Source organism: Cheilinus undulatus, linkage group 15 (genome assembly GCF_018320785.1).
Source record: "Cheilinus undulatus linkage group 15, ASM1832078v1, whole genome shotgun sequence".
Taxonomy (NCBI): Eukaryota; Metazoa; Chordata; class Actinopteri; order Labriformes; family Labridae; genus Cheilinus; species Cheilinus undulatus.
The window spans coordinates 13,920,246-13,934,110 of record NC_054879.1 but is presented as its reverse complement, the minus strand read 5'-3'; the positions used below and the strand labels follow the sequence as shown (position 1 = coordinate 13,934,110).

The following is a 13,865-nucleotide window of genomic DNA, read 5'->3' as shown; positions in this document are numbered from 1 at the left end:
TGAAAATGTACATGAACAGGGCTTTTTTGGACTGTTAGTGTGACAAAGCTTAATGATTGCATTTGAGTTAAGAAGCTCAAAGATCAGTGAAACCTTTAAATGTAACCGTTGTGCATCATTATCGTCACCTGCTTTCCCACGAGTGAAAGCAGAGGCATCCATCTTCAAGATACAGCCAAGAAATCAATTACTAACTCTTGAAATGGTACATGAATTTACAGCATGACTGTCCCTGACCAAACAATTAACTCTCACAAGTTTCAAACCTAAGCATCTTATAGTTCCCATGATTTTTGGCAGTGCAGCTCAAAAACGAACTAATTTTGACTTAAAGCTGAACACTGAGAACAGTTTTGGTTATTTCTCTTCTTCTCTCAGCAGCAGCAGGCAGCCTGTTGACTCTCGGCCATGTCAACAATGATCCCTGGCACTTCTGCTAAGAAGCTGGACCTGTCCAAGCTCACTGATGAGGAGGCCAAACACGTTTGGGCCGTCGTCCAGCGAGACTTCGACCTGAGGAAGAAGGAGGAGGACAGACTCGGGTAAGATAAAGAGATCACAGCTATCTGATTTATTTCTGTTTGGTACAGATTTGTCCGTCTAAAGACAACAGGACCGGATATAAAAGTAATGTCATACACAAGCTTTCAAAATAGACTGTCATCATTTGCATTCTGCTAAATACACGATATGAACAACAGCATCTAGCCACCTGACCATTACAGCAGCAGGGAATGTAATGACACTGTATTAAAATACATGTAGCCATATATGTGTGTTTCTCCTGAAGTCCCATCCAATCTTGTGAGTTTCTGCGAAATCTCATGTGCAATCAAACCGTTGTCTCTACAAACAGCAGGATGTGTGGTCTTGCAGTTTACCCTAACTATCTAGGGTGCTTTCAGAGGATCATAATGTTCAGAGTCATCATAAATCTGTCCTGTGTCTGAAATCAGTTAAGGTTTGAAAATTGTCTAGTGTGTGACTGGCCTTAGAGATATGCTAGCATGACTTTTGATCTGGTTCATGTGGCTATGACAAAAAGTATGACTAACAAGTTAAAATATGTGATTATATGAGATAAATGGAGTTAGACCAAATGATAAAAGTAACTCAATATTTGAGTTATGAGGGTGATATCTTGTGGGTTCACTAAGGAAATAAAACATGTAACACAAAAACACAAGTAGAAGCAGATTTTCACAACCTGGCCTCACCTTGAGCCACCCTCAGGTGTGACTGTGAGCAAACAGTTGAGTCATTTAGCAAACAAGACGACAGATAACGTTCTTCAGGCTTGTTTTACTTAAGGATTAACCCACCATCTTGAAATCTGCTTCCCTTCTTCTGTTTGAAATCAGCGTAAGCAGCTGGATTTGATATATTCTTTATAATCTGTTTTTCCTTAACAAACAAATTTGTTCTAGCTTTCAGAAATGTATTTGTACACAGGTGAAACATCAGATCTGCAGTACTGTTGACCTTTTGTTTTATATGTTGCATCACTGCACATGCATATCATAAAAACAGACTATGACGCGCATATAACAGAGTCAGTAATGAAATTTCCTGTTTTCAAAGCCTGTAATGTTCTCTGATTGGTTTTATGCAGTTTGGATTACTGAGAGAAAATTACTGATGTTTGGTTTCAATTTAGTAAAACCGTGAAATGTAGACGAATTGAGCTCTTACATAACTGACTGATGGTTCAGATTTTTGCTCACAGAATTGTCCTCAAGCCACTCCTGCATCATCTTGGCTCTTAGAGTCTTTGTCATGTTGGAAGGTAAACCTTCTGCCCGGTCTGAGGTCCTGAGCACTTCAGAACATGACAGTTTTTATTGAGGATATCTCTGTACTTTGCACCATTCAGCTTACCCTCAAACCTGACCAGTCTCCCAGTCTCTGCTGCTGAGAAACACCCCCACAGCATGATGCTGCCACCACCATGCTTCATGGTTGGGATGGTATTGGGGAGAAGAAAAGCGGTGCCTGGTTTCCTCCCGACATAATGTTAAGAACTGAGGCCAAACTGTTCCGTCTCGGTTTTATCAGAGGAGAGGTTTCTGTCTAGCGACTCCACCATGATGCCCAGATTGTTGGAGAGCTGCAGTGATATTTGTCCTCCTAGAACTTTGTTCCATTTCTTCACAGGATCTCTGGAGTTCAGCCATAGGCCTTTCAGACCAGCAGGGCTCTGTGCTGGTTCCGGCTCCTGAATCTAATTTTGAACTGGCTGAAAAAAACTTGGTTCTGAACCCGAGAAGTTGATTCTCAGCCAGAACACAAAAATAGGTTCCTCCTCGTGAACCATGACGTCATCAATGGGCATGTCATATTCTAGGTTAATTAATAATTATTAATAATAATTTAAAAACTCAAGAAACTGAAGAAGGAATTGCAGGACAGCAAGAAAGACTTGGGCAAAAGTGGAGCTGGATGTGGTGATGCATGTCCCTCATGTCCTCCACTTTGGTTCCACTTAAACTGGTGTAAATGCGAGCTGGTTCGTCAGGAAGCACTGAGGTTCTGAATCATGTCTGTTTGAAAGCACCATAGTGACCATTAGGTTCTTGGTCACCTCTCTTACTCAGATTGCTGAGCTCTTGGAAGAGTCCTGGTTGTGCCAATCTTCTTCCATCTGAGAATTATGGCGGTCACTGTACTCTTGGGAACCTTCAGCACTGCAGACATTTTTCTGTAGCCTTCCCCAGACCTATGCCTTCTTACAGTCCTGTCTCTGAGCTCTGTTGGCAGTTCCTTTGACCTCAATGCTTGGTTTTTGCTCTGATTTGTATTGTGAGCTATGAGGCCTTCTATAAAGAGGCGTGTTCCTTTACAAATCATATCCAATTAATTTAGTTTACCACAGGTGGACTCCAATCAAGGTGTAGAAACATCACAGCAAAGATCCAGAGAAATGGGAGGAACCTGAGCTAAATTTACGGTGTTTTTGTGAAGGTTCTGAATATGTATGTCGGTGTGATATATCAGTTTTTTATTTCTCTCTCCTTTTAACATACTTGTACTGTGTCAAACATGTTTTAATACTTTTAGATCACTATCTTTGGTCAGGATCTTGGGAATAAAATGTCTGACGTTATTCTCACATATTTCATTGCACAGCTGAGTATCTGATTGAGACTTTATAAAATGTTGCAGTCTGTTAGAAACTTTTTGACATTATCCTTCCTAGTAATTCAAATAAACCTTTCTTTTTTTGCTAGAGTTCATTTAAGTTCAAGTCTCTGTTTACTCTTAATTTTCTTAAAGAAACGTGTCGATAGATTCATCTGTTGTTATGATCATCCCTTGTAAAAATACTTCGTCTTTCATTTCCACACTTTGGTCACAGTCACAGCCAGCGCTCCTCTTTGTTTTTTTGTTTTCCGTTGAAATGAACCGTTCTTTGCTGCTGAAGCAATTGCTGTTTTCTTCCCATGTGTCTGTAGTCTTTAAATAGGTACAGATCTTCATGTGGTTTACATATAAAACTGTCACGCCTGAATCTTGTTGAACCACATGTGTTGGATCACATGGGAAGAAAACGTTTTTTGGCAAAGCTTTGGTAAAGACTTTGTTTTTCCTAAAGCTCACTAAAACAACAGATGTCCTTCTTTTTCTAGGGTTCATTTTTATTATTAAGTGAGAATATCCAAAATATCAAACAATTCTTGAAGTAGCCACTGTGTTTTTAAATATTTTGTTATTTTTTTACCCTTTCTAACATTCCAAAGCTTAATTTGACAATTGAATTTTTTTTTCTGCAAGTATCCATGTGAATCAATTAATAAAAACGTCATCATATATGAGTACGCTTCACAGTTGAACTTTTTTTACAGAGATGACGGTGACCAGAAGATTTCATTTGGCTTCACTGTCTCTCTTTAACTCTACATATAAGGCAGTACTGTTGTGTACCATGCCCAGGCATGGTGGTTAGATTGTTTTTGACCTCCAAATATCTGTTTTTCAGCCTTCATGTGCACATTTTGCACTTTTTTTCTCATCCTTGTTCTCAGTTTCATGTTTTTCTCTGGATATTAACACTGAAGAGGTTTAATAACTGAAGACATATGCAAAGAGGAAAGGAAATCAATTTATTATGTCAAATATGAAAGGGATTTGAGCAGAAAAGATAACTTGGCTGAATTTATATCTGAACAGAAGCTTTATTTAGACTGTAAAAAGCTTGATTTATCCAGATGGGCACAGACAAAGAGTCTGACTGTTACTGTACTTGGAGATGTTCTCGCCAACTTCATGTCTGGCTGCTGCACCCAGATTCCTGAACTCTGCCAGCCAAAAACAAAATCTGCAGTACCTGCTTTTAATCCAAAACTGAGAGTGGAGGTCAGGGAGTTTTAGACAATAATAGAGTGGGATATCTTTTCAAACTACCAAGAAACTATAAAGTCCACCTGAGTGTTTAAGTGGGAAAGAATTATTTGTGAACTTCACTCTAAAAAATGAACGATTCTTTTCTTGCTGGTTAAGAAAAAAAAGATTTGAGCACATCAGTGAGTCTGACAGCTAAAGAGGAAGGTAGATCAATTCATTTTAGATAAAGGTAGTGCAAAATTGTCTGCTAAGTAAGAAATTAAAAATATAAATACAAATTCCAATTCCAAAAAAGTTTGGGCGCTGCGTAAAATGTAAATAAAAACGGAATGCAGTGATTTTCAAATCTGAAACTCATATTTATTCATAATAGAACATAAACAACATATCAGATGTTGAAATATTAGCTCATCTTGAATTTAATGGCAGCAACACATTTCAAAAAAGTAGGGACAGGGCATGAAAAGGCCCGAAAAGCAAGTGGCACTAATTAAAACAGCTGGAGGAGCATTTTGCAACTAATTAGATTAATTGGCAACGGGTCAGTAACATGACGGGGTATAAAAGGAGCATTTTGGAGAAGCCTCTCAGAAGTAAAGATGGGCGGAGGTTTACCAATCTGAAACAAAACTGCATCTATAAATTGTGGAACAATTTCGGAAAAAGTTCCTCAATGAAAAATTGTGTTGACTGAATTTTCCAACATCTACAGTCCATAATATCATCAAAGGATTCAGAGAATCTGGAGAAATCTCTTGTGAGCAAGGGACAAGACTGAAAGACAATACTGCATGTGCGTGATCTTCAGGCCCTTAGGCAGTACTGCATTAAACAGGCATGATTATGGACCGAAAACCACTGCATGGGCTCAGGAACACTTCCAGAAATCACTGTCTGTCAACACAGTTGGCCGTGCCATCCACAAATGCAAGCTCTATCATGCAAAGAAGCCATTTGTGAACAGGATCCAGTTTCACTGCTGTCTTGAGCCAAATCTCATTTAAAATGGACAGAGTCAAAATGGAAAACTTTTCTGTGGTCAGATGAATCAAAATTGAAATTCTTTTTGGAAACCACTGATGCCATGTCCTGTGGAAAGAGAGGGAGCATCCAGCTGATTAACTGCTCACAGCAAATGGGGATGCTACTTAATGGTAAACATGGCCCTGTCCCTACTTTTTTTAGCTGTGTTGCTGCCATTAAATTCAGAATGAGCTAATATTTTTCATGGAATTGTAAAATGCCTCAGTTTCAACGTCGGATATGTTGTTTATGTGTTATTTGGATAAAAAAATGAAGTTTATGAGATCTGACAATCTTCATCCTGCATCCTGTTTTTATTTCAGTTCACACAGTGCACCTTTTGGAATTGAGATTGTACAGCAGACTTAAAAAATAGAATGCAGAAAAGTTAAGGCATGAAAAGTAAACTTTTTTAAGTTGTACTTGATTGCATCTTGCTGTGGGACAGTGGGACGGACCTTTCTTCTTGCAGGGCTTCTTGAGGGATCGTGGGACAGTGCTCATCCGGTCTGCTGGGGAACCAGTGGTCTAATCATCTGTTTCCTCTGAAACCCACAGAAAATTTCCAGCTTTTGACACTAAATCACTCAAGTTTACAAAGCCAGAGTACAACATCCAGATATGACTCCAGGGGAGTACAGTGTCATTTTTTAGAAGCACTGCTGAACTATCCTCAGCTATGCAACTGTCCACCAGCTGCACAATTTTCTATGGGTGTTTGTATGTTCATAGATTTGTAAATACACACATGATGCCTACAATAGTGCCCAACATTAGGAAGTATATTTCTTTATGGATGGAAAGATACCTTATGGAAACTAGAAAACCACCAGTAGCCTTAGGGGAGGCTAATTTTGCCTGGCTTTGGCCCTTCAGTAGTTTGGCATATTTGGACTCTAAGTGAATATTCATAGGCTGTCAGTGTAAAAATGTTTAAAATCCCCTCTATCAGCTTGTAAACTCAATAATAAACCAGTAAAAAAATTATCAGACTCTGATATTTGATTGCACTTGTCCTTGATATCGGACCTCTCCAGCTTTTTATCAGAGCTCAGAACAGTTTAAGGTGCCTACAGCATACATCTTATTTGAATCATAGAGAGGGTGCTTGTACACCAGATCTTTGGGATTTGATGTTTCAGAGGATGGTAGATTTTACAGATATTACTTTTAAATCACACCACTAATGGTCAGCAGCTGTATCTGCAGAGGGTTATGCAAAAGGAACAATAGATCCTATTTATTCCAGTGGTCTGGGTTATGATTTAAAAAGCATGGCCCTAAAAAAGCTTTAATAAACAGTAAGTATCCTCTTATCCTCGCTGGGTGTTTGTGCCAGACTCCACCTACGCCAAGCGACATTTGGGATTTGTTATCTGAAATTTTCCTCCCTGCTACTGTCAGCATCTCTCAGCGCTGAGTGAGGATGTTACTCCTCCAACTATCAGCACAAATTGAAATTAAGCTCTGGTCAAGAGAAGGTGAAACTCAAAGCAAAAAAGTCTCTAATGATACAAGGGCAGGGCCAGTTTTAACAGAGGTCAGAGCTAATTTCTTTAATAGGATTATTAAGTTTTGTGCAAAATCTGGCTAAGATTATAGCAGAACTGAATAACTGAATAATTACTGGCTGTTGATAGAGCTTTTTCATATTTATAGCAAAAATGTATCATCAGTATTGACAGCTAAAGTTATTTTCTACAAATTTTCTTCTTAATGATTTAAACAGAGAGAAATTAAAGTCATGGAAAGATGATTTGACTTTTGACTTTACACAAACTTCTCCCAAGTACTGTAAATGTTAAAATGTCTTGATTAGGTCTAATAATCCATTTCAGTCATAGACTGTGGAAAATATTGGTGAAAGCCTGAATGACATCAGTCTTTGAATTTTTTAAGAGAGCTTTTAGATCAGATTTGAGTCAGCTGGCTTCTAAAAACGCTCCCTCAAACTATCTTTAAATCAACCTATTGACAAACAAAGAGGTGGATCTTAAAGATATACTTGCAGTCATATATACCAGCTTCTAATAATGCATCGGCATGAACTAATTGGACCATTTTCTCCTTTGAATAAGACCATACACACGTTAATTTTTTATGAAATCTGCATTTTATCAAGGGGTGTCTATGTGCTTCTGCAGACTGCCTCTGGTGGACACTCTAGAAACTGCAGTATTTTACAATTCCCCATCAGCTTCACTGTACAGCACAGGAGCTTGCCATGTGATTACAACCCATAATCAGCAAGATTGTGTGTACTATGAAGCTGGTGAAATGGGTTTCACTTAATCTTGCAAAGCCAATGGATTGTCCAGATTCCATGTCGTCATCAGGCGGATCCAGTGTGTAAAGCTCCAATCTGAAAACCTGACATAAAGACTGTTTCATTGCATTGCTTGTATGTCACATTCATCCAGGAAAACTCCCATTCAAAGTGTTTGGGAAGGGAAAACAGTTCTGAGAAGGTGATTGGATGAACATTCATTATGGGCCAAATCCAAGCGACAACTTCCAGTCCTGAAAAAGGAAAGTGCAAAAAATTACAATACAGCGAGTGTCCACTTGAGGCTTGCTGCAGGAACATCAGAAGTCACGTACACAATGTTGAAAAGCCATTTTTACACTAGACCTTAACTGGTTTACAGCCTGGTTCTAAAAACCAAATGTGTCTCATTAGCTAATGTCTTCATGAGTGCATATTGTACAAGGGGTGAATTTTTTGTACCACGACCGTTTCGATTATATTTACGAGAAACCTCACTGCACACTGATTGGCATGTCTCATTTGACTGACACACGCTATCTATCTGTCTGCCAGCAGGCCAGTTTTAGTGATAGCTTAGCAGACAGAAAATCCAGCTCAGTGGGCGGGCTCTTGTGTGCCGTTAGATTGATCCAAAGTTCTGTTGAGACAGCGATGTTAAATATGGAAGCTGCCATGGATTGGCTTCGAAAGCTGTTTGAGTCTGCCTATTGTAATTAAACAGCTGGTGTCACACAGGCTTTGTCCAATTCTCTTCAGTAAATGGGAAAAACAGGAGAAGTGCCCAAACATCTTTTCTGCCAAGAGACAGAGACAGAGAAAAAATGTGCTCCAGTTACCATAGCTACAACAAAGCTAAATGCTACATCAGCGGTAGCCTCTCTCAGTACAGCTAAACTCTGCCTGTAGCTACCATCTCATTCTCCTCAAATAACTCTGATTGGTCAGATCCTTTCTCAGATCTGGCACAATCTTTTCTGAAAATGGATCTGTCTGATGACAGATATGGCATCTGGCCTAGCCATCTGCTTTGCAAGGTTACCAGACCAGTCTCAGAATGAACCAGACCAATCAGCATCATTAGAAAAGAACAAGGCCTTTTCTACTGCCCAAAAAAAGGCAGAAGAGATGTTTTGCTCTTCTCCTGACTGGCTTTGGCATGAGGTTGTTTCATCAACGGGAAATCATATGTTTCTTTGCTCTGAATGGCCCATGAGGAATGACACAGACATTTGTCCAATCAACCTCTGAGCTTTCTCCAGAGGTTCTGTCTGTCCTGAAAACTTTCAATGGGCAGTTGCCCAGATGGATGCGAGATATATCTCATGCAATGGGTATGTAAAACAGTCTATCAGATTAGTTTTCATTGAGGAGTAAATTGTTAAGGCCTCAAAAAATAAAATCAAAACAAGGAAGATACCAGTAAAACATGAAAGGATATCAGACAATTTTATGGTTAAAAAAATCTAAGCTTAATCAACAAAAGTGTACAATGAAAAAATGCAGCTAACAAGAATAAATGATCAATCAAAGAAGAAAAAGGATCCTCAAGGCAACAGCCAAACAGAACCAAAGGGGGAAGATGGGAATAGCCAACCATCCCATCTCCCACTACTCTGCCTAAAAAAGCTGCTGATGTAAAGTGAAACAGAAGCACCAAAAATGGGACTGTCCACAAACGACAGCCCAACTAAAACAGAACCCAGCAATCTAACTATACTACGGGATGGAAATAGAGAAAGGGAAAGTGCTTGAATAAAATGAAAACAACAGAGAAAAAACAAGAGGTTCACAAAGCAACCCCCTCCTCACACAGACTCTGTCCTGGAGAGTGTGTGCCAGCCACATGCCCCTCTTCCTCCTCCTCTAAATACCCCTCCTCCACTCTGAATGCAGATCTGACTCAGGTGTGCTGCAGACTGCAGAAACAAGTCTATGGATAGATGTATAGACAAGCTTTATCATTTCATCAACATTTGATTAAATAAAACAGAGCAATGAAAAAACACTCCAACATTGCTTAAATCCACAGAAACTCTTTTACATGAATTATTTCACTGAGTCAGTTATCACAGTAAAGGTAGGGATCTAACTAATGTGATCATAATAACTTTATTTGTGAAGCCCACTTCAAAATCAGAGGGTTTAAATTCAGAACACAACGATATTAAAGACCACGGTAAGACAATATAGAAAATTAAAGGTTCATACACAGTTTTATCATCCTCACATCTTCCCGGTTTAATCTTGTTTGTAACCACAGAACTAAATATTTCCTGGCTTTGCAGCTTTTTCTGCTTTCACTGACTTTCCATTTAAAAGGCTTACATAATTTACACAGAGCTGCCAGATGAAGCCATGTGTTTCAATCTGTGTGCTGACAGCCATCTCCTCAGCCAGCATGTTGACTCATAAATTCTCTGTTTAAAGAAATTCAATCATGGATCCTTTTTGCTGTGAAAACAAAAGTGTATGGTGAAATTTACCTTAACACGATCTCCATGCTTTTTTGCTTTGTAGCAGAGTGTGACGGAGGTAGTGTAGGACATGGTTAGCCTAGCTTAGCATAAACACTCCAGTCAAGTGGGGGAATAGGCCTGAAGTTCAAAAACACACCTCCACACACCTCTGGAGCTGCCTTACTTCATGTACCAGTGCATAAACATCATTAAAAGTAAGGTTAGAGGTATTTGGGGAGTTAAATCATGGAAACGTGCTGTTGGCAAACAACAGCATGTCCTTCTGCTCGGTGTTTCTGTGTGGTCTCTACAGCAATGTCACTGGCTGCAGAAAAACGGGGTTTGGTTGTGGTTGATGTGCATGGTTTCACCATTAAAATATCTGAACACTCCAAGACAAGAACACACTACACAGAAGAGTGGACTCACTAACCAGCTAGGGCTATCAGTATAATGCATCAAAAATGATGTGATTACGATCCATAGTTGTAGTTTTTGGGGTTTTGTTGTTCCTTTCAGCACATTTTAGTTAAGACATCATCTTCCTGCAGCCACAGCGATGTAAAATAAGTCCACCACTGCTCCGTAATGTCTCATTTTACTGTAAAAATCTCACAGACAGCTCCGTGGACAAGTCCAGGCCCACCCACAGATGTGGCCAGGCCCCTCAGAGACTGTGAGAATGGGCCCTCCCTGGTTGTCATTTATTATTGATATCAGTGTGTTGGATGATTAGCATCAGTGATAGCATCCTAACAGTTACTTCATTTAGGAGCTGAAAAGTGTGTTACCATAATTGATACTTTTAACCACCTTTTTGTCATTTTAATCAATTTTTGCTACTTTTTGCCTACTTTAGCCACTCTTTGCCATTTTTGCCACCATTTTTACTTAATTTTTGCCATCTTTTGCTACTTTTCACTTATTGTACCCACTTTTTGCCCATTTTGTGCCCCATTTTTGCCTCATTTTCGACCTTTTTCAGCCATTTCTACCACTCACTACCGCTCTTTGCTACTCATTTTTTCCCATTGTTGGTTTTTCCCCTTTTTCTGCCCCTTAACCCAGTTTTGCCACTTTTTTGCCAGTTTTTGCATTGTTTTTTGCTACTTTCTATTGTCACTTCTTTTTGCCATTTTACCCAATTTTTGCCCATTTCTGATGCTCCATTTTAGCATCTTTTGCCTTTTATTGCCATTTTTAATGATTTTTTTTTTTCATTTTTCACCTATTTTTGCCACTTTATGTCCTTTGTTGCCACTTTTCATCCTTTTTTTTTTTTTTTTTTTTGTCTCCTTTAACAATTTTTTAATTTTTTTTCAAGAAAGTTGTCCCACTTTCTTCAACTTTAATTTCTGGCATCCTGATATTTGTGCATATTAGGGCCTAGCTATGAAGTCTGACATTACTTTCTGAATAAATGAATTCAATGTACTCATCCACACTGTTAACATCACTAATTAAAAGGTTGTGCATTTTATGATAAGGGGTTTAAGACAAAGGCTATATTGCGGTCTATTAGTTTTGACTTTTTTGTCTCTGATCTTTTCAGGGTGTTGAAGACAAAGATCGAAAAGGAAGACACCAAGAGAGAGCTGCTGGGAAACCAGACCAGCCTGACCGAGTCTCACTGTATCCGATGTCTGGAGCCCTTCAAGTTCCTGGTCAACAGCAAGCGTCAGTGTCTGGACTGTCAGCTCTACACCTGCAAGTCCTGCAGCCGCTACAACAAGAAGGAGCAGGGCTGGGTGTGTGATCCCTGTCGCATGGCCAGGTAGGAAATGGCACATTAGAGACCTAAAGAACGGTTTGAAATGAGGCCAGAGACTTGGCTGAAAGATGGAAAATCTCACCAATACCAAGAGGAAATTCAGTTACTAAAGTGATCATTTTTGTCACTTCAGTCATTCAAGAACAGTTCACCACATGATATTTACTTACCTCAGATTAAACATGCACATCATATTCAGTTTTAGCACTTATTTATAAATGACACAGTATTCCCTAAGAGCATGTATTCCTTGCCCAATGTAATCCTTTTAAACGTCAAAGCAGCAGTGGGGCTCAGTGGTAGCTTCATCTTGGAACAACCCACATTCTCAGCCTGTCATACAGCCTGAATCTTTTGTGTTTTGGAGTTTTTGTGCTACTTTTTGGTTCAGTAGAAAATATTTTATTTGAAAGAAAACATGGTGGGTCTCTTGAATAAAAGTTCGGGGTTTTGATCCCCAACTTGCAGTCACCTTGTGCAGACAGAACTCCAAATTGCTCCCACTTCTGCCTCAGCAGTGTATGAATGTGCATAAATGAAATTGTTTGATAATAAAAGCCATTTAACATAGCAGTCTCTGCCATCAGTGTGTGAATGGGATGTGAAAGGAGGAATGTTACATGCTTTTAGGAGTCAGAAGACTAAAAAAGTGCTATGCATAAAAGCTCAACTCATTTGCCATTTGAGCATTTACAAAATCTTCCAAGGTTACCAAGATGCAGATGAGGACCTCACCTTCATACCAGAAGATGGACATGCACTGCCATACCTTATCTTCTAATATATTTAATCATGGAGCACATCTGTCATTTAACTGGTAAAATACAAGAAAGCGGATTCACTATCAGTTCTTAGATTAATATGGATCAATGAGTATTAAACAATTCATTTATATCAATTTATTGTGATCGTTTGTGCTTTGTTCTCAGAAACTCACATATTCCTCGTCTACTTGTATTGCCTTTCATAGCAGGCCTGCCTCTGGCAACATGGCGACGATCTTGACGTACAGCCAGCTAGTTAGTCTGGCATTGCATACTACGTTTGTGCTCAGTGACGTGAATATGGATCATAGATAGATTCATTATAATTAATTGAAAGTAATCATTGTGCTTTTCAGTTTGACAACCCATGCATTCTTCATCCACTTGTATTTTCTTATGTGGCAAAGCTGTCTTCCTTAATATGTCCAGACGCACAAAGGAAAAATGAAAAAGACATTCAGTTTAAGTGACTTCCAGTATGAGAATATGAGATATTGCCGCTCTCGTCTGACTTCAACTTGAAGTTGAGGTCCTAGACTACATCCAGGTCCCTTTCTTCAGGTTTCTGCGCTAGTAGCATGTTTAAAAAAGGACAGGTTTTCTCCTTTACACCAGCAATGGTGAACTTGTGGACTTGGAAGTTGTATGGACATCTGTTTAGTGTATGTATACCAGCCCTGTAGACCAAGGTTACAGTATAATTGTATGGAATTTTTCGCTAGTTTTTGTATTTATTTTGTTTTTATCTTTTGTTTTGAATTTCAGTTTAATTTTCATTATTTTTTTTTACGGCTAGTGTGTTATTTAAGTCTAGTTTTCTCTTTATTTATTCAATTTTTGTGTTTGTATACAACTCAAGACCCAAAATAATGGTTGCATAAAGTATTTCCAATCAAAATCAGGTGATTTTACATTCTCCAGGCATTGGCGTCCATGTCAGTCAGTCTGCTGCTGTCAAAGACTAAAACTAAGGAGACTTTTTCATTAATTCAATTTCTTTTTAGTAATTTTTGTAAGCAGAGAACTCAGATTCAGTAAGTTATCATTTTTCTTTCGTTTCAGTCAACTAAACTGATTTTTACATTTGAGTTTTAGTTAGTTTAAGTTGACTTTAATAACCTTGTTGTAGACTGTTGGTAAGTTGGTTTGTTTACTTTGCTTAAAGATGACATATTCAGGATATGAAGAAGAGTTAGCATTGGTAAAGTGGGACAGTGTTGGTTTGCGATCAATACAAGCAA

The 13,865-nt window shown here is 38.8% G+C and overlaps 1 protein-coding gene across 1 annotated transcript in view; it reads left to right on the top strand.

The window, feature by feature from the left end:
* Positions 1-408: 408 nt before the first annotated feature.
* Positions 409-13,865, top strand: part of mlphb (melanophilin b) — a 64,130-nt gene continuing 50,673 nt past the window's right edge. The window contains exons 1-2 of the mRNA XM_041807160.1: positions 409-542; positions 11,642-11,863. Coding sequence (XP_041663094.1) covers positions 409-542; positions 11,642-11,863 — 356 coding nt within the window. The remainder of the gene's footprint in view (positions 543-11,641; positions 11,864-13,865) is intronic.